At 47.5% G+C, this 26988-nt stretch overlaps 1 protein-coding gene across 1 annotated transcript in view; it reads right to left on the minus strand.

The window, feature by feature from the left end:
* Nucleotides 1-26988, minus strand: part of ighmbp2 (immunoglobulin mu DNA binding protein 2) — a 91502-nt gene that overhangs the window by 13612 nt on the left and 50902 nt on the right. The window contains exons 11-13 of the mRNA XM_072518904.1: nucleotides 19195-19313; nucleotides 15832-15926; nucleotides 13802-13925 (exon numbers count right to left, since the gene is read on the minus strand). Of these exons, the coding sequence (XP_072375005.1) occupies nucleotides 13802-13925; nucleotides 15832-15926; nucleotides 19195-19313 (338 nt within the window). The remainder of the gene's footprint in view (nucleotides 1-13801; nucleotides 13926-15831; nucleotides 15927-19194; nucleotides 19314-26988) is intronic.

Raw genomic sequence — 26988 nt, forward strand, 5'->3', positions numbered from 1 at the left:
ATAAACCCAGAGGTGTGCATAGATGCACACACACACCCAGACGTGCACACACACTGTCACGCTCACACAGACGTGCGCAAACACCCAGATGTACAGAGACGCGCACTCAGTCACACACAAACGCGCACTCACACACGCACACAGACACATGCACACACCCAGACGTGCATACACACATTGACGCGTGCACACACAGACATGTGCACACACCCAGATGCGCACTTCCAGACACGCACACATAGATGCGCGCACACACAGATGCACGGACACACCCAGACACACTCACACACCCAGACACACTCACACACCCAGACACACTCATAGAGAGACATGCACACAGATGCATGCACCCATACACAGGCGCGCACTTACAGATGTACGCACACACCCAGACACGCACACACATACACTGACGTGCGCACACAGACGCACGCATACACACAGATGCGGGCACACACCCAGACACGCACACACACCCAGACGTGCGCATACACCCAGACACGCGTGCACACCCATACACACGCACACATCAAGACGAGCGCACACACCCAGACCAGCGCACACACAATGTGTTGACAGATGCACGCACACACACGCATGCACGTACATACATGTGCACATAGACGCACGCACATATGCACACTAAGACGCGAGCACACAGACAGATGAGCGCGCACACACATACACAGATGCGCGCACACACAGATGCATACACACACACAGACACGCACGCACACACAAAGGCGCGCACACAGACACACGCATGCACATACACGCACACAGACGTGTGCCCACACACAGACGCGAACACATGATACACACAAACACGTGTGCACCCCACGACACTCAGACGTGCGCGCACACACAGTCGCGTGCACAGATGCACATATAGACACACTCACAGACGTGTACACGCGCATACATACAGATGTACGCACACACCCAGATGCACACACATACCCTGACGCGTGCCCACAGATGCACGCACAAACATGCGTGCACACAGTCAGATGCGGGCACACACACTCAGGCGCGTGCACACACGACACACAGACGCGCTCACATGACACACACAGACGCATGCACACACCTGCTGCGCACACACCAGATGCGCACACATGCACACAGATGCATGCACATACACGTGCACACAGACGTATGCGAACACACTGACGCACACACACAAAGACGTGCACACAGACACGCGCACACAGATGCACACACAGCCATATGCACACAGACACACTCACACACAGACACACGCACAAGCTCAAGACGCGTGCACACACACAGATGTGCACACATGCCACACACAGATGCGCGCACACACAGACATGTGCGCAGATGCGTGTGCACACACAGACATGTGCGCAGATGCGTGTGCACACACACGGACGCATGTGCACATAGACACACACACACAGGTGTGCGCGCGCACAGACACGCGCGACACAGATGCACCACGCACACACAGACGTGTGCGGGCAGACAGATTCATGCACAAACATAGACGCATGCACGCACACAGATGCGCACACAGACGTACAGCACACAGATGTGCACACATACAGACATGCACAGGCACGGGCACACAGACGTGCACACACACATACACACGTGTACAGACAGATGTACACAAAGACGTGGGCACACCGACACACACACAGACATGCACATACAGACACACGTGTACACACAGATGCGCATACAGATATGCACACACAGACACGACATTCCGACTCCTCACTGACCTACCAATCCTCGCTGACCTTCCAACTCCCCTCTGACCCAAGTAGATCTGACCTCACCACCCTACCACCTACTTATGTCACTCACACTCATTCTCTGACACACTGATGAGCTATTTGAATATACCAGAATATGGCAGCTATATTGCTTGGGTTCCCCCACAAATCCTGCACTATAAGGAAGGACCTCCAGAACAGGTATGCTCCACATTCATGAAGAGGCTGAGGTTTGGAGGCCCAGGTCAGAAATGCTGAGCTCCAGCACTGTGTAAAACAACAGATTGGAGTCGCAATATGACTGTAATTGCCACTCCTCGGATGCGTAAAACATTACACAGAAGTAGTGCAGCGTACAAAAAAGGTCACACTCCTACTAACATAGGAATATTGATTTTCATGTACTATTGTTTGTGTGTGTGTGTGTATATGCCTCCTTTGTGGGCGGCACAGTAGCACAGTGGTTGGCACTGTTGCATAACAGTGTCAGGGACCTGGGATTCCCGTCCTGGCTCACTGTCTGTGCGGAGTCTGCAGGTTCTCCCCATGTCTGCGTGGGTTTCCTCCCACAAGTCCCGAAAGCTATAGCAAGACTTCCTCAGTTTTATACTCCACCTCCATTGCAATAAAGGTCAACATTCTCTTTGCCTTCCTAATTACTTGCTTTACCTGCATGCTAACGTTTTGCGACACTTTTACGAAGATATACAGAACCCCCTGTACCACAGTTTTTTGCAGTCGCTCTCCATTTAAATACTATTCTGCTTTTCTAGTCTTCTCACCAAAGTGGACAACCTAACATTGTACTCCTCCCTCTGCCAGAGGGAGGCGGTGGCCTAGTGGTATTGTCGCTGGACTAGTAATTCAGGGACCCAGGGTAATGGCCAAGAGTCCTGGGTTTGAATCCCACCATGGTAGGTGGTGGAAATTACACTCAATGAAATATCTGGAATTAAAAGTCTAACGATGACAATGAAACTATTGGAAATTAATGCAAAAATCCATCTGGTTCGATAATGCCCCTTTAGGGAGGAAATCTGCCAACCTTACCTTGTCTGGCCTACTTGTGACTCCAGACACACATGTGGTTGACTCTTCAATGTCCTCTGAAATGGTTCTATCCAACCGTTGCGAAAACACAAAAAAGGAATGAAACCGGATGGACTACCCGGCATCGAACCAGGCACTGGAAACGACAACGACAAACCCAGCCCTGCCGACCCTGCAAAGTCCTCTTTACTAACATCTGGGCCAAAGTTGGGAGAGCTGTCTCAGACTAGTCAAGCAACAGCTTGACATAGTCATACTCACAGAATCTTACCTTCCAGGCAACCCCAGACACCGGCGGGACAGACCCAGCAGAGGTGGCGGCACAGTGGTGTACAGTTCGGAGGGGGCTGTCCTGGGAGTCCTCAGCATCGACCCCATGAAGTCTCATGGCTTCAGGTTAAACATGGGCAAGGAAACCTCCTGCTGATTGCCACGTTCTGTCTACCATCAGCTGATGAATCTATACTCCTCCATGTTGAACACACTTGGATAAAGCACTGAGAGTGGCAAGGGTGCAGAATATTGGGCTTGGGGAATTTCAATGTCCATCACCAAGAGTGGTTCGGTAGTGCCACTACAGACCGAGCTGGCCGGGTCTTAAAGGACATAGCTGCTAGACTGGGACAGTAGCAAGTGGTGAGAGAACCAACAAGAGGGAAAAACAAACCTGACCTCATCCTCACCAATCTGCCTGCTGCAGATACATCTGTCCACGACAGTATCGCTAAATGACCACTGCACAGTCCTTGTAGAGACAAAGTCCCGTCTTCACACTGAGAATACCCTCCATTGTGTTGTGTGGCACTACCACCATGCTAAATGAGATGGACTTCGAAGAGATCTAGCAGCTCAGGACTGGGCATCCATGGCGTTGGTAACTGCGCCTCTGCCGTTCCCGCCGGCACGGTACTCCACCAGCCCCATGGTGGTGGCGGCCCGGAGTGTCTGGGGGCAATGGAGGAGACATGTGGCAGCATTCAGGACAGGGTAGTTTCCAGAGGGTGGGGAGGAGAAGGGAACGTCTCGGACATTTACAAGGAACTTATGGGGTCAGAGGAGACGCAGACCGAGGAGCTGAAGTGCAAGTGGGAGGAGGAGCTGGGAGGAGAGATAGAGGATGGTCTATGGGCGGACGCGTTCAGTAGAGTCAACGCGTCTGCAACATGTGCCAGGCTCAGCCTGATACAATTTAAGGTCGGTCACCGGGCTCACATGACAGTGGCCCAGATGAGCAGATTCTTTGGGGTGGAAGACAGGTGTGCAAAATGTGCGGGAGGACCAGCGAACCATGTCCATATGTTCTGGGCATGTCCGAAGCTTAGGGGATTTTGGCAGGGGTTTGCAGATGTCATGTCCACGGTGTTAAAAGCAAGGGTGGCGCTGAGTCCAGAAGTGGCGATTTTCGGGGTGTCGGACGACCCGAGAATCCAGGAGGAGAAAGAGGCAGACGTTCTAGCCTTTGCTTCCCTGGTAGCCTGGAGATGGATACTATTAGCTTGGAGGGACTCAAAGCCCCCGAAGTCGGAGACCTGGCTATCGGACACGGCTAGCTTTCTCTGTTTGGAGAAAATCAAGTTCGCCTTGAGAGGGTCACTGTTAGGGTTCGCCCGGAGGTGGCAACCGTTCGTCGATGTCTTCACGGAAAATTAATAGTCAGCAGAAGGGGGGGGGGGGGGGGTTAATTTAGCTTAGAGTAGAGGGTTAATAAAGCTGGGACCTGTAAGGGAGGGAGACGGCTTTTGCACTATGTTTATAGTTTCATGTACATTGTTTGTTGTGTTGTTGTTATAATACCAAAAAATATCTCAATAAAATGTTTATTAAAAATAAAGACTGGGCATCCATGAGGCACTGTGGGCCACCAGCAGCAGCAGAATTGTACTTAACCACAATCTGCAATCTCATGGCCGAGCATATCCCCCACTCTACCATTACCACCAAGCCTGGGGATCGACCCTCGTCCACTGAAGAGTGCAGGAGAGCATGCCAGGAGCAACATCAGGCATCCCTAAAAATGAGGTGTCAAACCTGGTGAAGCTGCAACACAGAATTACCTGTGTGCAAAACAGCATGAGCAGCAAGTAGTAGACAGAGCTAAGCTATTCCACAATGAACGCATTAGATCTAAGCTCTGTAGTCCTGCCACATCCATCCGTGAATGGTGGTGGGCAATTATACATCTCACTGGAGGAGGAGGCTCCACAAATGTCCCCATCCTCAATGATGGAGGAACCCAGCACACCTGTGCAAAAAACAAGGCTGAGGCATTCACAAGAATCTTCAGCCAGAAGTGCCGAGTGGATGATCCATCTTGGTCTCCTCCAGATGTCAGTCTTTAGCTAATACAATTCACTCCACGTGCTATCAAGACACGACTGAAAACACTGGATACTGCAGAGACTATGGGTCCGGCAATAGTACTGAAGACTTGTGCTCCAAAACTTGCTGCATCCCTAGCCAAACTTTTCTAGTACAGCTACAACACTGGCATCTACCCAGCAATGTGGAAAATTGCCAAAGTATGCCTGTACACAAGAAACAGAACAAATCCAATACAGCCAATTACCGCCCTATCCGTCTACTCTCCATCTTCAGCAAAGTGATGGAAGGAGTTATCAACAGTGCTGTTCACTGGCATATACTCAGCAATAACTTGCTCACAGACGCTCCTGACTCCCCAAAGCCCGTCAGCCATCTACAAGGCACAAGTCAGGAGTGCAATGGAATACTCTCCACTTGCCTGGATGAGTGCAGCTCCAACAACACCAAAGAAGCTCGACACCATCCAGGACAAAGCAGCTCGCTTGATTGCTCCCTCTTCCACCACTGGCGAACAGTGGCAGCTGTGTGTACCATCTACAAGATGCACTGCAGTAATGGCAGTAACTCGCCAAGGTTCCTTAGGCAGCACCTTCCAAACTCACAACCACAACCAACTGGCAACAACACCTGGGAACCCCACTACCTAGGAGTTCCCCTCCAAGTTATTCATCACCACAACTTGGAAATATATCAGCGTTCCTTCACTGTCCCTAGGTGAAAACCCTGGTTTTGATTTTGTGTCTTATACAATGAAGGCAGATACAAATTAGTTGCTCAATGTTTGCGCCATTTCCTTGTTTCCCATTATAATTCCCATCCGTTAGCCTCTATGGGACTAATGTTTACTTTATTACTCCCTTACTTTTTATATACCTATGGAATCTCTTTGTCTGTTTTTCTATTTCTTGCTAGTATATTCTCATATTATAATTTCTCCCTTATTATTATTTTATCATCCTCTGCGATTTTCTGAAAAAATCCCAATCAAACCCCCCGTATAAAACTGGGCCAGACACAAAAAGCAGTAAGGGGGAAAGTGTAAGGCAGAGAAGCCATAGTCAAAAATCTAAAAGGGCCACGGTACAGGGTACAGTGACTGAGGAGAGTGTGAAAAGGGAGGTGGCCAATGCAGGATTGAGGGTGTTGTACCTAAATGCGCGCAGTATACAGAACAAGGTAAATGATCTTGTTGCGCACATTGAAATTGTCTGGTACGATGTTGTGGGCATCATAGAGACGTGGCTGCAAGGGGATCAGGGCTGGGATCTAAATATCCAAGAATATGTAACCTATTGAAAGGATAGGCAGATGGGCAAAGGGGGCGGGGTTGCATTGTTAGTAAGGAATGACGTTAATTTGATAGCAAGGAGCGATATAGGATCAGAAGGCATAGAATCTCTGTGAGTAGAGTTGAGGAATTGCAAAGGTAAAAAGACCCTGATGGGAGTTATGTACAGGCCCCCTAGCAGTAGTCAGGATGTGGGGCAGAAAATAAAACAGGAGATAGAAAAGGCATGTAAAAAAGGCAATATTACAATAATCATGGGGGACTTCAATATGCAGGTGGACTGGGAAAATCAGGTTGGTAGTGGATCCCAAGAAATGGAATTTGTGGAATGTCTAAGAGATGGTTTTTTGGAGCAGCTTGTGACAGAGCCTACTAGGGAACAGGCAATTCTGGATTTGGTGATATGTAATGAGGCAGACTTGATTAGGGAACTTAAGGTGAAGGAAGCCTTAGGGAGCAGTGACCACAATATGATAGAATTTACCCTGCAGTTTGAGAGGGAGAAGCTGCAATCAGATGTAACAGTATTACAATTAAATAAGGGTAACTACAAAGACATGAGGGAGGAGCTGGCCAGAGTTGATTGGAGAAGGAGCCTAGCAGGGAAGACAGTGGAACGGCAATGGCAGGAGTTTTTGGGAGTTATTCGGGAGGCACAACAGAAATTCATCCCAAGGAGGAGGAAACATGCTAAGTGGAGGACAAGGCATCCATGACTGACGAGGGATGTCAAGGACAGCAGAAAGGCTAAGGAAAAAGCATACAATGTGGCAAGGATTAGTGGGAAACCAGAGGATTGGGAAGCTTTTAAAAGCGAGCAGAGGACAACTAAAAAAGCAATAAGGGGGGAGAAGATGAAGTACAAGTGCAAGCTAGCTAGTAATATAAAGGAAGATAAGAAGAGATTTTTTCAAGAGATAAAAGGTAAGAGCGAGGCAAAAATAGACATTGGGCCATTAGAAAATGTGGCTGGAGAAGTAATAATAGGAAACAAGGAAACGGCAGATGAACTGAATAGTTACTTTGCATCAGTCTTCACGGTGGAAGACACCAGTGGGATGCCAGAGCTCCAGGAGAACCAGGGGGCAGAGGTGAGTGCAGTGATCATAACTAAGGAGAAGGTTCTGAGGAAACTGAAAGGTCTGAAGGTGGATAAGTCACCTGGACCGGATGGACTACACCCCAGGGTCCTAAAAAAGATAGCTGAGGAAATTGTGGAGGCATTAGTGATGATCTTTCAGGAATCACTGGAGGCAGGAAGGGTCCCACAGGACTGGAAGGTGGCTAATGTAACACCCCTGTTTAAGAAGGGAGGGAGGCAGAAGACGGGAGACTATAGGCCGGTTAGCCTGACTTCAGTCATTGGTATGATTTTAGAGTCTGTTATTAAAGATGAGATGGCAAAGCACTTGGAAGTGCATGGTAAAATAGGACTGAGTCAGCACGGCTTTGTCAAAGGGAGGTCGTGTCTGACAAATCTGTTAGAGTTCTTTGAGGAGGTAACAAGCAAGTTAGACAAAGGAGAATCAGTGGATGTGATTTATTTAGATTTCCAGAAGGCCTTTGACAAGGGGCCGCATAGGAGATTGTTAAATAAGTTAAAAGCTCATGGTGTTGAGGGTAAGATCCTGGCATGGATAGAGGATTGGCTGACTGGCAGAAGGCAAAGAGTGGGGATAAAGTGGTCTTTTTCAGGATGGCAGCCAGTGACTAGTGGTGTGCCTCAGGGGTCTGTGCTGGGACCACAACTTTTTACAATATACATTAATGATCTGGAAGAAGGTACTGAAGACACTGTTGCTAAGTTTGCAGATGATACAAAGACTGTAGAGCGACAGGTAGTATTGAGGAAGGAAGGGGGCTGCAGAAGGACTTGGACAAGCTAGGAGAGTGGGCAATGAAGTGGCAAATGAAATACAATGTGGGAAAGTGTGAGGTTATGCACTTTGGAAGGAGGAATCTAGGCATAGACTATTTTCTAAATGGGGAAATGTTTCAGAAAGCAGAAGCACAAAGGGACTTTGGAGTCCTTATTCACGATTCTCTTAAGGTTAATGTGCAGGTTCAATCGGCAGTTAAGAAGGCAAATGTTAGCATTCATGTCAAGAGGACTAGAATACAAGACCAGGGATGTACGTCTGAGGCTGTATAAGGCTCTGGTCAGACCCCATTTGGAGTATTGTGAGCAGTTTTGGGCCCCATATCTAAGGAAGGATGTGCTGCCCTTGGAAAGAGTCCAGGGGAGGTTCACAAGAATGATCCCTGGAATGAAGAACTTGTCGTACGAGGAACGTTTGAGGACTCTGGGTCTGTACTCGTTGGAGTTTAGAAGGATGAGAGTGGATCTTATTGAAACGTACAAGATACAGCAAGGCCTGGATAGAGTGGATGTGAGAGGATGTTTCCACTTGTAGGAAAAACTAGAACCAGAGGACACCATCTCAGATTAAAGGGACGATCCTTTAAAACAGAGATGAGGAGGAATTTTTTCAGCCAGAGGGTGGTGAATCTGTGGAACTCTTTGCCGCAGAAGGCTGTGGAGGCCAATTCACTGAGTGCCTTTAAGGCAGAGATAGATAGGTTCTTGATTAATAAGGGGATCAGGGGTTATGGGGAGAAAGCAGGAGAATGGGGATGAGAAAAATATCAGCCATGATTGAATGGCGGAGCAGACTCGATGGGCCAAGTGGCCTAATTCTGCTCCTATGTCTTATGGTCTTATCATAGATCATAGAATTTACAGTACAGCAGGAGACCATTTGGCCCATCGAGTCTGCACCGGCCCTTGGAAAGAGCACCTTACCCAAGCCCACACCATCACTCTATCCCCATAACCCCACCCAATCTTTTTGGACACTAAGGGCAATTTAGCATGGCCAATCCACCTAACCTGTACATCTTTGGACTGTGTGAGGAAAGCAGAGCACCCGAAGAAAACCCACGCACACACAGGGAGAACGTGCAGACTCCACACAGACAGTGACCCTGCCGGGAATCGAACCTGGGACCCTGGAGCTGTGAAGCAATTATGCTACCACTATGCTACCGTGCTGCCTTACCGTACTGCCCTTATCAAACTGCAGGTCTTAGGTAAATGCATCTATCCTGGATCCTAGTGTGGTTACAGAACTGGAATATCTATAATTGACATGGGCCGGAATTTTACGCCCATTCACTCCGGTGGGAATCTTTTGGTCCCGCCAATGGCGCACCTCTGCCATGGTTTCTTGGCGACTAGGGTAACTCTGTTGACAACGCTGGCCTCGTTGAAACAAGCGGGGGTTGTGCAGAAAATGCCGCCCATGATCTTCTCAGTTTAGCTGCTGCAAGAGAAATGTCATGAACAAAGGAGTTCACGATATATTGCCTTCATGGATCTCACTAAGGCACTCGGGCTTATAGCCGAGGCAGCCTATTTAAGCTGCTGGAGGAAACTGGGTGCCTGCAAGGCTGCTTATTTTTTCCATGAAAACATGATGGGTACGGTGATGGGGAAACACCAGAACTCTTTGAGATTGCAGTTGGTTAAACAGTATCTGGCCCCAACACTCTTAGGCATATTCTTCTCTTTGCTGCTGTCATATACCCTCAGGTCATCTACAGAGAGTGCCTACTTACATACCAGAACTGCCAAAAAGCTGTTCTGCCTTGCTGTCTTCAGATTTAAGATAAAGGTATGCCAAATCTTCACTAGAGAGTTTCTCTAGGCTGATGATGTCTTACTAACATTTGTTTAAAACATATTTTTATTCGACATATTTTCATCATTTTCACCATACAAAAGAAAAACAGAAACAAAAACAATCCCAACAATATAAAAAAGAAAATAGTGCCCCCCAAACCCACACCCCCTCCCCCCTCAATAAGTCAATGGCAACCAACTCCTGGAAGTACATAATAAACAAACCCTAAAAATTGTCGAACCCCTCCTTCGCCCTCCTCAGCTCAAACTTCACCTTCTCCAGGGTCAAAACACAAGCAGGTCCCCCCCGCTACGCTGAGGTACAGGGTGGAGAGAATGACTTCCACTCCAGCAGGACCCGCCTACAAGCAATCAGCAGGGCGAAGGCTAAAACGTCTGCCTCCGCTTCCGCCTGCAACTCAGGCCGATCCGACATCCCCAAAATAGCTTCTAGGGGACCGGCTCCACATCCATGTGCAAGACTCCCGAGATTGTACGAAATACTGTCCTCCAAAACCTTTCCATCTTCGGGCAGGACATATGAACGTGGTTTGCGGGGCCCTCCCACATTGTTGACAGGCATCCTCCACCCCCTCAAACAACCGGCTCATCTTTGATTTTGTGAGGTGCGCCCTAGGTACGACTTTCAACTGCATCAGCCCCGCCTCGCACACCAGTTTGAGGCATTTACCCTCACACCACAATCCCTCCTTCATTGCAACCCTCCCCCAGCTCCTCCTCTCATTTCGCCTTAATCCCCTCCATAAACACCCTGTCCTCCTCCAGGATCCTCCCATAGATCGCCGAAACAACTCCCTCTCGAGCCCTCCAACTGACAGCACCGCCTCCAGCAACAAGTAGGCCGGCACTATTGGGAAGGTCGGGTAAACCTTCCTTGTGAAATCCCGAGCCTGCAGGTACCTAAACCCTTCCCTCTGCACCAATCCATACTTCTCTCCCAACTCCTCCAAACTTGCAAATTGCCCAAGAAACAAATCCTTCATTTCCTTGATCCCCCTCTCGTCCCATCTCCAAAACTTCGCATCCATCCTCCCCGGCTCGAACCCATGATTCCCTCTAATTGACATCACCCCTGACCCGGCCCTCAGCTTAAAATGTTGCCTGAACTTCCTCCAGATCTTCAAAGTGGCCACCACCACCGGACTCACCGAGCACCATCGGGAGCAGCATGTTGCCAGCGTCCACAACCCCAATCCCCGACACAAACCCTCCTCCATCTTAAACCATCAGGCCTCCCCCTCTGCCTTACTAACATTCTGTATTGAGGAACACCTGCAACAACAAATGGACAGGACGTCACCATACCGTCATCCATCAGCTTTGACAATATGACGCCAGAGATTTGTTGATAGCTTCACATATCTAGATTCCACAATTAACAGTAATTTGTCATTTGATTCTGATATCAGCCCACGGATCGCAAAAGCTGCAGCTTTTATTTCCAAGCTGAATAGGAGAATGTGGAACAATAGCAACCTGACAGAACTGGAAATCTACCAAGCCTGCATCCTCAGTGTGCTCCTATACAATGGCGAGATCTGGACAACATATGCCAGGCAGGAGAAAAGGCTGAACAGTTTCCACCTTTGCTGCCTCAAACGTATCCTTGACATCGCTCGGCAACTCAGAAGTCACAAAATATGCTCATTCCATCTGTAAACACTCATTGCTAAGCCAATGAAGTCTGCGCTGGCTCGACCATGTTCATTTTTGGCCTTACACCTAAAAACCTTCTGGATGGCGACCTGGCCCTGAGTCACGACTTTCTGGGCATCTATACCTCCACTAGGGGGATATCAGAGAATGAGTAGGAAGACAGTGGCATTGACAATTAGGGAGATATTTGCTGATGGCTGTGATCTCTGGAGGCTGACTGCCTGGAGATGCATTGGAAGGGGCAAGTAGAAATGAAAAGCTCAGCTAGCCAATAGGAGGGTTCAGGGAAAACAGAGGCCAGTGAATTGTGCACCTTCTCAGCCCTCTGCAGCAAATGCGGCAGAGATTGCCATGCCAGAGTGGGGCTCCTGAACATCAACAGGCAAAGTATAACACAGAGACGACCAACATGGCGCAAAACATTGTCTATACGAGATGGATGGTCTGCCACAAAGCAACCGGACTTTCCAAAGTGTCAAATACCCTTGAATATTCAGTCCCAGCCTTGATCAAGTGGTTGCAACCACATTTTTGTAATAGCCATCATACAATATCTACTTATTTCATTTTATGCTATCAATTCATCCACCTTGTTACAAATGAAATGAAAAATGAAAATCGCTTACTGTCACAAGTAGGCTTCAAATGAAGTTACTGTGAAAAGCCCCTAGTCGCCACATTCCGGCGCCTGTTCGGGGAGGCTGGTACGGGAATGCTGTGTGCATTCAGGTAGAGACTCTCATTCTGTCTTTTTTCCACTTTTCCCTACTTTTTGAGTTATCCAACGACCAACATTTTGAATTTTGCATAATTTTTGTAAATGTTTTGTGCCAGTCACGATGACACAGCACAAAATATGATGCTAAAATCTAAATGAAGACGATGTTCAAGTCTCCAAGTAAATTATCTACACTGGCATCTAGGAGCATCACAATAACTCCAGAAATACAACACATCAAAATTCATAATGGGGTTGACTTTTGTTGGTAATTAACTTGGGCAGACAATGGATTTTCATGATGGGGTTTCATTCAAATACAAGCAGTGAGTTACCTGTTCGAATTGCAGTGCTTATAGAATCTACAGTGCAGAAGGAGACCATTCCGCCCATCGAATCTCCACCAGCCGTTGGAAAGAGCACCCTACTTAAGCCCATGTCTCCGTCTATCCCTGCAAATCAGTAGCCCCACCTAACCTTTTGGACACAAAGGGGCAATTTAGCAAAGCCAATCCCACCTAATCTGCACATTTTTGGTCTGTAGGAGGAAACCGGAGCACCCGGAGGAAACCCACGCAGACACGGGGAGAAAGTGTAAACTCCACACAGAGAGTCACCCGTATAGGCAGCTGGCTGTTGATGGTGGGAAATCAGACAAGACTGCTGCTTTTTAAATGGACGAAGGGTTGTCCAACAAACTAGCCAGCAAAAAAGGCGAATGGTAGCTAAACATTAATAGTATTTTGCTCAGTCCGCCTCACACATCCGCACAGTCCTTTGACATGACAAACACTAACCAATCTTCTTGCAGAAGAAATTGGCATACAATTGGAAGCAGTCTTCAAGAACAAGTGGGCAACTTGCCAAATGAGGGTGTGATAATGAACATCATTAGGAAAGGAAGGACATGAAGCACTGCAGTTAGTGAGGCTCAAAGCCATGCATGGTAGTGGCGATTGGGCGTTTTCCGTTTCTTTCCTCTTTCCATTCACTCTCCAGCTGACATACCATGAAAACGTTGATCAATGTGTCTACTGTTGGACGATGAATGCACTTCAAAAATACTTAATTCACTGTAAAGTGCTTTGACCTATCGTGAGGTTGAGAAGGACGCTACATAAATGCAAGTACTTTGTTGATTGTGCATATTATGAATATGCATAAAGTAACTATATACAAAGTAACTCAAACATCAATCAACTAATCCAAATTTAGCATTATATATGCTCCAAGATTGTAGATTCCTAAAACAAATTGTCTTTATCTATTATTCAAGAAACATACAGCATCATATTACATGTAAGGCCAATAGCAGATACCTGTCCTGTTGGATCTCACAAGTGATAAAACAACAGCCTCTTTTTCTCTTCCTTGAAAACCATCAACAGACTTGATTTCCAACTCTGGATATTTGTTGGACAACTCTTTTCTCAGGAGTTGTACCTGTTTCACAAACAATCTCTTGTTAAAAAAAGCAGTTCAGTTACAGCTTCTGCATTCAACACCATCCTCCTCCACCATAATTTGGCTCATCTACATAGAACACACAATGCAGGAGGAGGCCATTCGGCCCATCGAGTCTGCACCGACCCACTTAAGCCCTCACTTCCACCCTGTCCCCGTAACCCAATACCCCATCTAACCTTTTTGGTCACAAAGGGCAATTTATCATGGCCAATCCACCTACACCTCTATTCTAAATTCCTCTATTCCATCCCCAAACAAAAAAGCCAACTGGTTTCCATTTCTGGTACACCACTCTTCAACTGGTCACCAGAATACACACAAGAACAGCTTAGAGCGACCATGGTCCCGTTGCTTTTAACAGAGAAGTGTGTCACACATATAACACTGCAAGATTGCGGAGTAAAGATGTGTCGAAGCTTTTCGTCTTGTACTTATCAGGGCACTTTGCAAGAAATGAAATATGAAAATGAAAATCGCTTATTGTCACAAGTAGGCTTCAATGAGGTTACTGTGAAAAGCCCCTAGTCGCCACATTCCGGCGCCTGTTCGGGGAGGCTGGTATGGGAATACTAGTATAAAGGGAAAACAACACTTTATACTGTATGAGAAGAGAATGGTTATTGGTTTGAAAGTGGACTCTGGTAGAGACATTGCCATGGAGAATGCACCAGTTGGACAACATTTGCGAAATAATCCTCAGTATGCTAAGAATTATGCTGACAACTAATTTAAGATTGTTAGTCGGACTCGCAGTGTGATGTACTTGTGTGTACTGGAAGCTACATATATTAATACACAAGGTCCTGTTCTTTGCAGACAGAAAGAACATGTACACATATTGCGCCTGTTTCAGCTAAACAAAATAAGTGACAGCCATTCACTGATTCATTCCCCAGGGCACTGCCTTGACCAATCAGTTGCCTGGTTTAAATTTCAATCAATGCCTGGCAGATATCTGTTAGTTAACTGATGCATTCACCATGGCAACACCTCTACCAATCAGAGTCCACTTGCCAACCTACCAACATTCTCTTCTCATTCAGTATAAATTATTGTTTTCCCCTTATGCTGGTATTCTTGCAAAGTGTCCAGATGAATGCAAGACAAAAAGCTTTGAAAGTCTCTTCTTCATCAATACTCAAGCTCTGCACTGCCAAACGACTACTGACAAGATTGGGAACCCACTTTATGAAGGATTTTGGTCATGAAGCCATGCATTAAAATTCTACTCGATAAGTAGGTGTGTCAGCTCCCTGTTGTCCGGTCTTCAGGACTGTATTAGGGGTCAGAGTTCAGTTCGTCAAAGAGCCAGATGCAGAGATGTGTTGCTATCTGCTGCATGTACACCGGTAGCACAGGATGATGTAACCATGGCTAATATTGTGCTGTGGCCTGGAAACTACCTCCAACGTGCTGAGCTATGGCGATGATGTAATGCAGCGGTTAGAAAGCCTATCTTCATACAACCTTCTTGTATGGCGCCTCTTCAATTTCAGCAGTAGTGAAAGAGGGCATTGTTTGCCTGCAGACCCACGTCTTAGATTTCCTGTCCCTCCATTTTTATCATTTACTTTGTGAACATTGTAGTACTGTATTCGCTATGTATGTCTAGCCTTAGCAATGATAACCAACCAAATACAGAAAATTGGATGCAAACAGTATATTAATTTTTGGGTCAGTACACTGCCCCCTTCCAACCATTAGGGTACAAACTGCACCCATAATCAGAAAAACCAAGTATTGCATTAAAAACTCACATTGTCATAATTATTTTTAAATTAAGATGTAACTTCTAAAATTTGAATGTTTCAAAATCAGAAATCAAAAACCAAATGGCTACTTTGCCTGCACAGAAACATTGGAAAACGATTAGGACATGTACCTGCAAATTGTATGGTGCTATCACAGCAACATCCTTAGGGCTGACACCAGCCTCAGTTAGGGCTTCAATATGCATTGTCACAATTTGAACTTCCCCTGGAATAAAAGTAGAATGAGTTATGACAGACTCAACACTATCAGCAATATCTTTTCATTCACATTAATTGCTTTTAGGAGTGGTTCCAAGCTCCATGCTGAAGTTGGTGCATGCTGCCCAATATCTACCAATATAATAGTATAACTCAAAGACAAAACAATAGTAATTCTGCGATCAGACACTTTTGTCTCTCCAATCTTTTCAAAAGGTGAGGAAACATCTGGCAAGATGAGGGAAAATTTAAGAAACTGAATGGTTTACTTCATGCCAAGTAAGCATATAGAGCACCAATTATTTAATTCAACCAGGACAAATTGTGTCCATGCACTAATACAAAATAACAAACAGCTTCTGCTTCCTTGTACTGGTGGGTTATCAGGTTTGATTTGAACAAAATAACTACACTTCTGTATACTACAGTTCTATCTGGCAACAACTTGCCATTGCAGCTTTCTACTTAAATACCTCACTGGCCATAACACAGAATTTTTATTTCCTCGTGATCACAATCCAAGAGACCGGGCCTACTGAAGAGCCACTGCCAATGATTTAGAACTAGGGATTTCTCAATCCAGAAGATGAGATGTTCAAGTTTTATAGTCTTAGTGACAGCAGAATTAAATCTAATATTTTAGCCCCCTCCCCAAGTTTTTAAAATCTTGGGCTGGATTTTCCCAGTCCAGTGGAGACTAGATTACAGGATTCAAGTGGGGGAAGGGAAATAAGAGGGAGCCAAACCAGCCCACCCAGCACATTATCCAGAGCTTTCCTGGGAAGTGGACAGTCAATTAAGATGGTGAAGGCCTCAAGTGGAGGCAGAATCCACAGAGTTTTCCCACCAGCGGAGAGCCCCCTCTGGTCATGTGCAGAGGCCGCCAGCTAATTGGGGGTGCAAGAACAGAAAGACCTGAGAGTGTTTGTGCACAAATCTTTGACAGTGGCAGGACAGGTTAACACAGCATTAATGAAACATGGGATCCTGAGCTTCATAACTAGACAGTACAAAAGCTAAACATTTATAAAACAGAAGTTCTGCCCCCAGCTAGATATTATGTCTTATTCTGGGAACAACGCTACTTTGGAAAGGTGAAGGCTTTGGAGAGGGGACAGAAGAGATTTACAAGAATGACTCCAGAGTTGAGGGATTGGAGTTACATGGATAGATAGAGCAGCTGGAATTGCTTTCACAAGAGCAAAAAAGGCTGGGAGGAGATTTAATAGAGGTGTTTAAAATCTTGTAGGGTTTAGATAAGTATAGATAAAATATATTGTTTCCAGTGGCTGAGAGTTATAATCAGAAGGTACAAATTTAGTGATTGGCAAAAGAGTCAGCATGAAGGAAAACATTTTAATGCAACAAGTGTTTAAAGATTTGGAATGCATTGCCTGATAGGGTTCTGGTTGCAGATTCAACAGGAGCCCTTAAAAAGGAATTGGATAAATATTCGAAGGAGGACAAAATGTAGGGACACGTGGAAATACTGACACTAACCGAATTGTTTGAAAGCGCCAGCACAAACTAAAGGCCAAATGGTCTCCTTTGTGCTGTATCATTCCACAATATCCTTTTCAGCATAAAGGACGGAATTCTCCGGTATCGGCGCGATGTCCGCCGACCGGTGCCAAAAGTCCTCCGCATCTTGGGAGGCCGAGCCCTAACCTTGAGAGGCTAGGCCCGCACCGGACTGATTTCCGCCCCGCCAGCTGCCGGAAGTGCCCCGTCAGCTGGCGCGGAAATGACATTGCCGGGCGGCGCATGCGCGGGAGCGTTAGCGGCCGCTCACGGCATCCACGCGCATGCGCTGTGGAGGGAGTCTCTTCCGCCTCCGCCATGGAGGAGACCGTGGCGAAGGCGGAAGGAAAAGAGTGCCCCCACGGCACAGGCCCGCCCGCGGATCGGTGGGCCCCGATCGCGGGCTAGGCCACCGTGGGGGCACCCCCCGGGGCCAGATCGCCCCGCGTCCCCCACTGGACCCCGGAGCCCGCCCACGCCGCCTTGTCCCGCCGGTAAGGTAGGTGGTTTAATGTACGCCGGCGGGACAGGCATTCTAGCAGAGGGACTTCGGCCCATTTGGGCCGGAGAATCGCGGGGGGGGGGGGCGCCAACCGGTGCGGCGCGATTCCCGCCCCCGCCGAATCACCGGTGCCGGAGAATTCGGTAACAGGCGGGGGCGGGATTCACGTCAGCCCCCGGCGATTCTCTAACCGGCGGGGGGTCGGAGAATCTCGCCCAAGATTTCACACAGGAACAAAATGCCCATCAAAAAGCCTAAATGGTTGGCTCAGTTCACACTTGGTGCGTGGACCATTATAGGTTCAAATTAAAGCTGCCAAATTGGTGCACAAAGACATTTGGCTTGGCTGCTTTAACTAACAAAAATTGATGTGTGAAGGAATTTTAACTCCAGCTATGGTAGGTCCAACATAGAGGGGAATATACCGTAAATGGCAAAACTCTTAGGAATATAGAAAGTCAGAGAGATCTGGGCATGCAGATCCACAGATCTTTGAAGGTGACAACACAAGTGGACAAGGTAGTCAAGAAAGCATATGGAATGCTTGCCTTCATTGGACGGAGCATTGAGTATAAAAACTGGCAAGCCATGCTACAGTTGTATAGAACTTTGGTAAGGCCGCACTTGGAATATTGCGCACAATTCTGGTCGCCATACTATCAGAAAGATGTGGAGGCTTTGGAAGTGTGCAGAGGAGGTTTACCAGTATATTGCCTGGTCTAGAGGGTGTTAGCTATGCGGAGAGGCTGAATAGACTTGGACTGTTTTCATTAGAATGATGGAGGTTGAGGGGTGACCTGATAGAGGTCTACAAGATTATGAGGGGCATGGATAGTGTGGATGGGCAGGCATTCTTTCCCAGGGTGGAGAAGTCAAGTCACCAGGCGGCATAGGTTTAAGGTCTGTGGGGCAAAGTTTAGAGGAAATGTGTGAGACAGGTTTTTTTGTACAGAGGGTGGTGAGTGCCTGGAACGTATTGCCAGGGGAGGCTGTGGAAGCAGACACATTAACAGCGTTCAAAAGACATCTTGACAAATACATGGATAGGATGGGTATCGAGGGATGCGGCACAAGGAAGTGCTGAGGGTTTTAGCCAAGGTTGGCATCATGACCGGGATAGACTTGGAGGGCCGAAGGGCCTGTTCCTGTGCTGTACTGTTCTTTGAAAGTCACTTTGGTTTAACAGCTCAGTTGCGTAGAAGAAAGACATATAAGTGTGATTATTTCCAACCTATCACCAATCAAATAGCACCTTTATTTCCTTTAGATTGTTCATCTTCTTCATCAAGTTCAAGCAGACCACATCCTGAGGTGTCTATTAGAAGCATTGGAATCTTTGTCTCTTCTGTGGAAGCAACCCCAGGCAGATCCCTAAGAATTATGGGAGCAACAGTTAATAACACAGCAAAGCTACAGCTGCATAAATATAGTCATCCATCACAAAGCTTGTATTACTGGTAAAGAGAAATCAGCCCACACAGAATAGTCAATAAAGATGATTAATTGGAGTACATGTCTATGTATGGGGTCTGCTTTACTAAAATTGCTACAGAAACATTCTGCTAGGATGCAATTAATTTTGGGGTAGTACTCATGTCTTGATTAGTCTTTGAAGCTTAGAAAGAATGAAAATAATTTCATCCTGCCTCCCACCTCCTCCTCAGTTCATCACCTCACAGTTGGCCGAGCTATTTTCAGAGAGGCATTTTGATCTAGTTCAATATTTTAACAGTTTGATATTACCAGAAAAACATTTTACAACTGTTCAATCTCACTCTCACTTATACGTCTGTTGTGCATGCATACTTACTGAATAGCATTAGCTTTAAAAAATATTATCCAGACCTTGAATCAGGATTCTGATTTGTCAAAAGTCAACCAGATTACCAAAGTGTCATCTTACACCACAGATAAACATGATTAAAAGTGGCAGGCTGCACCATTATATGTACATCAGCGGGAGGAGGTAAAGTCACAACAGGGAGGATGGACCGTGGTTATACTTAGCAACTAATGTGTGCAAAGGCCACAAGTAAAGGTAAGGCTTAAAGTTAGCTCTGAGAAACTGCAGAACCAAGCTCCGCAGGTTAATAATTTAAAAACAACTGATATAGGAACACAGGAATAGAAATATGCCTGTTTCAGCTTTACGAACTGAACAGACAAACAATGTAACCTTCCTTGTGAGTGGATGACCGCACAACTATTGTGTTATTTTTAAAAATATATTTTTGGGCAATATTGCATTATCCTATAAAGAAGGCTATGTCTGTGTGCATGAATGATTTAATTTAGCTGGAGAAAAATTAATATAGACAACTTGTCTGGGAGAGTTGAGATGAGGGTAAAGTTGCTAAATTTGTAAGAAGAGGCCATGGTGAAGTGGACTTATAAGTAAATAGGGTAGGTTTAGAAAGTTACATTAGGAGATATATAGAAACTTAGCTTTTCAGTTGCTACATTTCAAAGGGGAGTAAGGAACCTTTACAACTTATAAATGTAACATAAGTAAACAATGGGAGGTCATTAAATATTATTTGACCCAAAAGGGGAGGCAATAGGAAAAAAATGAAAGCTTTTTATATTTAGGAAAAGTTGAGTTCCAAAAAATGCTGAGGAGAATGGAAACGAAAGGGAAAAGGATATTTAAGGAAAGATGTTGAGCTGAGTGTTGTTGGCTGGGTGGAGAACACATCTTGGGACCAGCTCTGTGCTGAGAGGTGTAAAATCTGAAACAGCCATCAAGAAATCAGAAAAGCCTTTGGTTTCAGAAAGCATTCTTGTTTCTGAATTTTCTTGGATTTCCACAGCAGAGTGGAATTGAGTTTGAGTAGTCATGTGGTACACCTTCATGGCGCTAACAGCAGTTTTGCCTTGGGTAATATTGCCGGATTTTTAGAGTTACAAATCTACAAGGGAGTGTTTCTAAGAGAGTGTATACTTGTGTGTTGTGACCACGCGGGTTCTTTTGCGGAGGTTTTGAAAGACTGTTTTAACTGTGTAACTTTGATCTCATGTGCTTGAGTTTTTGTTTCTATGGGATAAATCTTTTCATTGTTCAAATCCCAGAAGTGTAACTATAATTCTATTCTCCTGCGATCAGCAGTTTGCTCTCTTGTTTCAGAATACAAAAAAGGGTTATGATCAGTAAGACAAGTTTTCCTCTGCGATTTGGCTTGCTGAGCAAATAACATCCATTGTGTTTGTAACACTTCGAGTGCTGTTCATTTCAATGCTGATCCCCACTTTTATTGCTTTGAAATCGCCAATGGTCATCCTCCAGTGCTGGACAATTTGACACTGCAGACCTGATATTTGGGATTATCAGTGTGTGAAGTTATACATTTTGACAGAAAGAGTGAGGAGAGACCACATGAAGTAAATCAATATCAATATTGTCCAATAGAATTTTGAAGCTTGTCAAACTTGTGGCCATCAGGTAACCACATACATCACATGACACAAGATATTCGCAATGTTAATAAAATACACAATCTTTTGAAAGCAAATTTGAGGTTTTAAACCATCAGCAATCAGGACGAATACACTTCCTGCCAGAGCCAGGAGAATACTTCAAAAGGGTTTTGCAATCCATCTGCTTCACAAAGTAAGCCAGCTATATACACTGTCAAAGAGTGGGACCATCTGTTAAGTGATATGTTCTGTTTCTGACAGTGCACTCCAATTTATTTAAATAATATTGTTCAAGAGTAAATTGTCTCTATTTCATCAGAATTCATAAATTAGGAGACTCTGGGAAGGAAAATAATTTACGTATTTGCTTTTGCATTCAGACTCTTCCACTGCTTACGCTCTGTCGCTGCCATTTCAGAACGCAATGTTGGGACATTAAATAGACTTTTGGCTCAAGACCAACCTCCTGTAATCTCTCCTTTTATGCCAATGCCCTGTTCCTTTCAAAGAGAACAAAGAAGAACAAAGAAAAATTACAGCACAGGAACAGGCCCTTCGGCCCTCCAAGCCTGCGCCGATCCAGATCCTCTATCTAAAACTGTAAAGAACAAAGGCATGTTTCAAAAAATCTAATAAGATGAAGTCAGGATATATTTGAATGTTGCCCCATCACCCTCATGAAGGCACATTTCAATCCTCATCGACAGCCATGCAGCACTGTCAGTCACTCACACATCTCAACTGCTTAGCAAAACCCGTCAACTCCCAACTAAACAAAATCAAGTTCTTCAGTAAGCATCTTGTGTCACCAGATTCCACAAGAAAACTTTGAGAGCGATCGCTGCCCTTCTGAAGACTGGCCCAACTTTCACAGCATTCCACACATTTAAATTTATCAGAACGGGAACAGAAAAGGTAATAAATGGTTGACTACTTTTCTTGTTTCATTGAGTTCCAGGTCAAGAGAAATTGAGAATAGTGGGTGGGATTCTCTGTAGCCCGACGCCGGAATCAGGTTTGGCAATCGGGCGGAGAATGGACTCTGACGCCGAAATCGGGGCCAGTGCCAGTTTGACACCGGTCCACCATGCTCCGCCCCCTCCAAAACGGCATAATCGTGACACGCGTCATTTCAGCTCCACCCCGGATGGGCCGAGTTCTCGACGTGCGGGGCACGTGTGGTCTGAGCCGGTGTGCCGGCTGTGGACTGTGTCCAGCGCCGCCATACTCGGCCGGGATCCATGCCGGTGGCTGGAGGTTGACTGCTACGGCTGGGGGGACTGGTGGGGGATGGCCAGGGGGTGGGCTGTGGGGTCGCGGTTTGCGGGTTAGATTGCATGCAAAGCCGGCACCATGTTCTACGGCGCAACTGGTGCAGGTCGTCAGCCGTGTGCGTGTGCATGCGCAGCCCGGAACCCAGCTGTTTACGGCGCAATCCGCGGGCTTTTCACATGGCGCCAGGGCTAGTCCTTTACCAGAACCGGAATCGGTGAGGGGTTCACGCCGATTTGTCGGTCGTGAAACACCACGGTTCCCATGCCAGCATCGGCACTTGGCCACAGAATTGGAGAAATCCCCACAGTGTTTTCACTTCTGAATATTTAAGGATGTTTGGCATTTTGTGAAATTAGCAAGAAAGAAAAAGGAGGAGGGATTGTTCTGTTAATAAAGGATGAGATCTATCCTTGGAAGAACAAGATATAGAACGCAATTCTCCAGAAAAATCTTGAAGTGTGGTAGCGAGCACGAATTGCCTCGAGCTGCCCGACACTCGGCCCAGCGAGACCGTCAACGCAATTCAACGTTCATCGGTCCACTTAACAAGGCCTCACAGTCACCTCACCGCAAATGAAGGCTCGCCTGCTGATTCGCCGGACCGCACTCACCAGCACCCCGCTAATAAGGTTGAGCAGCACTTAAGCTGCACTTGCTCAGCCATCCCCAGAAAGCTTGCAATAATGGCGCCCAGGAGACCAGCTCCAAGATTCGGAGATGCTGACCTGGGGAGGCTGCTAGACGCCATGGAAGCCAGGAGAGGTGTCCTAGTCCCCTGAGGGTCCGGGAGAGTCATCCACAAGGTAGCCAATGCTGCCTGGGATGAGGTGGTGGCAGCTGTCAGCTTGAGGAATGTGACCAGGAGGACTGGCCTTCAGTGCCAGAAAAAAGTCAACGACCTACCGGGCAGGACGAGTGAGTAGACACCAATGTTCCCCCCCTCCCCAAAGGAGCATCCACACCCCAAATCCACCATGCGACTCCAGCCCTTCTTCACCCCCCTCTCCCCTCAACCCCCCCCCCCCCCCCCCCCCCAACCCCTCCTCCACCACTGTGAACCACACGTGTGGCTAACAATGCCCCCTCTATGTCTCCTCCGGAAAAGTTCTCCCATAATCGTCGGGAGAGGGCCCGGGCTGGTGGAGGGGTGCCGGACATAAGGATCCTCACCTCCTTTGAGGAGCGTGCCCTGGAAGTAAATCAATATTAATGACCGGTGTGGCCAAGGACAGATCGGTCACCCACGCGGAGGCTGACGGATGCCACAGAGGTGAGGAACCATCGAGCTTCACCCGGGGGACATGCCAAACGTGAGTTGTTATTCTGACTGACCCATCCCTCCCACTGACCACACGTCCATATGTCCATTCTCCCGCAGGTCCTCCAGCCGACGGTGCTGGGCCATCCCAGGAGGCACCCTTTCCTGACTCCGAGGAGAACACCTTAGAGGAGAGTTCCGAGGATGCCACTGTAGTCACGGCACAGCTGTCATCCCCACCCGCGCAGATACACACACCTTGGTGGGACATGTTAGTGGACAGCTTCGGTGGCACAATCTGGTGAGTCCCACATCGCTGATGATGCACATGGGGTGGAGGCAGCAACCCCCAGGCAAGACAGCAGTTGGAAGGCTGCTTGATCCCAGGACCCAGCTGGGTGCCAGCCTGATGCTGAGCCTGTGGTACAGAGGTACCCGGAGCTGATGGAGATGATCGGAACCAACCTCGAAGTTCAGAGGGAGGTGTCAGCGTCACTCTAGCAGATCGATAGCCGTTTGGACGAGTCTCAGAGGCTAGGGGCACAGGAGATGAATGGCACCGAGACCAACACTGGTCGGGTGGCGACCACAGTGAAGAGCCTGGCGCCCGACATCGGCACCATGAGTCCAAGACGTCGCGCAGTCGGTGACAGCCATGGCTGAGGATCTCGACAGAATGTCTGCCTCACTGGAGGATGTCACCCAGTACCAGGCCGACCTTGATGAGGTTCTGCGGGACATGTCCCGTTCTCAGACGGGCATGGCCGAGGTGATGCAGAGCCTGTCCCGGTCGCAGATGGGCATTGCTGAGGTGCTGCAGAGCATGTCCCAGTCACTGAGTATCACTGAGGTCATCGACACTATGGTGCAGGCATCGGGGAGCCGCCAGGGACAGCAGAGCCAGATGATGCAGGGGCAGTTCGAACGAGTTGCCCCTCCATCCCAAAGTGATCCCTAGGGCTCTATGGACACCGGTTGGGAGGAGGCGGCGTGGGGTACCAAGCCGGACCCGGCCCATAGAGTGGTGACTGTGGCCACCAGCTTCCCGGAGTCCCACCCCTCTGATGAGGTTGTGACTCGAAAACAGCATACGGGACTGGGCGGCACAGCTGTGCATGTGCCGTCGACAGGTGAGCCAGGGCCCTCTGGCCCCAGAGGACGCCCGTCAGAGGCATCGAAGACCACGGGACGAGGTAAGTAGCTGGCTGCCTTCACCTCAGATGTGCATCCTGGGGAAATGCCTATACATATTCGTAGAGCTAGGAGGGCCAGGCACATTGAAGATCACTGAGGGCATCATCGGGAGTCAGGTTTGTACAACACATTAAGCACCTTTTCGCACAACCATTATGATGCCTTTATCACTTCCTTCCGCACTATGGGCTGACCCCCGGACCCTTTGCCCATCTCTCCAGGCATCCCCCCTCCCCACTCCCCGTGGCGTTCACCCACCCTTTGACCGTGGAAATGAGCCTGGAGCTGTGTCCCATACCCTGTGTGTTCGGAGGTTGCATGTGTGGTGTTGCCTCCCGCAGTGTTCAAGCACAGTGTCCTCCATCAGGGTGTGGTGGGATGCTATGCAATGGCCCCCACATTCTATATGGCCCGCCCACCCACAGGAATCCTCTTGGCATGTGTTAAGTGCTCACTTAACCACGACTGCCAATTCCCTGGCCTTCAGCCGCGCAGCCAGAGGCCTCAACAGTTGGTGGGTGGTCGTTAGGGCAGACGGGCAAGGACAGGGGCTGCGCCCAGAACGGGTACACACAATCCAGGGTTAGCATAGTGGTGCTGTGAGCGTTTACAGCCCCCCCCCCCCCCCCCCTCCCCAGCACACAACCCCTTGGTGGCTCACCCCTACGGAGGGTCCCCCACCCCCCACCAAGCACAGGGGCGGCATGCCCAGCAACCTAGGGATCTTGGCCTGTGAGCAAAGATGTCCACTCACCTCCTCGGCTCCCCACAGAAGCCCTTCCGCCAAGCCCTTCTGACAAGGTAGGACGGACTGGATGCAGGATGATATTCCCCTGGCTGGCGCTCTAACAAGGAGTCTCAAATCTCAGGATACGGGGTGGGCCATTTAGGACTCAGATGAGAGATTTCTTCACTCAGAGGGTGGTGAACCTTTGGAATTCTCTACCACAGAAGGGAGGTCAAGTCATTATAAGAGGAAATAGAGATTTCTATCCTCTAAAGGTGTCAAGGGGTATGATCAAGGATCAGGCCTGATCATATTGAATGGTGGAGCAGGCTCGATTGGCCAGATGACTACCCCTGCTCCTATTTTTCGGTGTCCATTCGAAGATGCGACTCGGGAATTCATAACGGGAAAGGGCACAGAACTTGAACAAGTATTTTGTACCTGTCTTCACAGTAGCAGGCACAAAAACATTCCAAGAATAATAATAGAAAATCAAAGGGGAAAAGAGAGGGAGGAACATTAAACGATTACTATCACAAAGAAAATGTACTAGGCAAATTAATAGGACTAAAGGCTGACAAGTGCACTGGACCTGATGGTTGCATTCTAGGGTCTTAAATGAAGTGGCTGCAGAGACAGTGGTCTGGAAAACTGCAAAGGTAACACTTCTATTCAAGAAAGAGGGAGACAAAAAGCAGGAAAATATAGGCAACTTAGCCAAACATCTGTCATTAGGAAAATGCTGGAATCCATTATTAAAGTAGTAGCAGGACATTTAGAAAATCAGATAACAATCAAGCAGAGTCAATCTCCTGACGGAGGGGTAGACTTGCGTGAAGGATCATTCTGGACTGAAGGGATTGCCTCATGAAGAAAGGTTCAGTAGGTTGGGCCAATATTCATTGGAGTTCAGAAGAATGAGAGGTTATCTTATTGAAACAGATTAGGTTCTGAGGGGGATTGACAGGATGGATGCTGTGGACGGGAAATTAATGAGTTGCCCACTTAGAAGCATGCTGGGAAATGCTTGACTATAGTTTAACACTGCTTTTGAATGAAAATAAGCAGGTCAGGTAACGTAAACAAAATACTGCTTAATATTTTGGACTCGGATTTATTATGAGGAGTTGTTCTTCTGAAGGACAACAAAATGCCGAGAATGGTTTTTAAACCAAGAG

Source organism: Scyliorhinus torazame, chromosome 10 (genome assembly GCF_047496885.1).
Source record: "Scyliorhinus torazame isolate Kashiwa2021f chromosome 10, sScyTor2.1, whole genome shotgun sequence".
NCBI classification, from domain to species: Eukaryota; Metazoa; Chordata; class Chondrichthyes; order Carcharhiniformes; family Scyliorhinidae; genus Scyliorhinus; species Scyliorhinus torazame.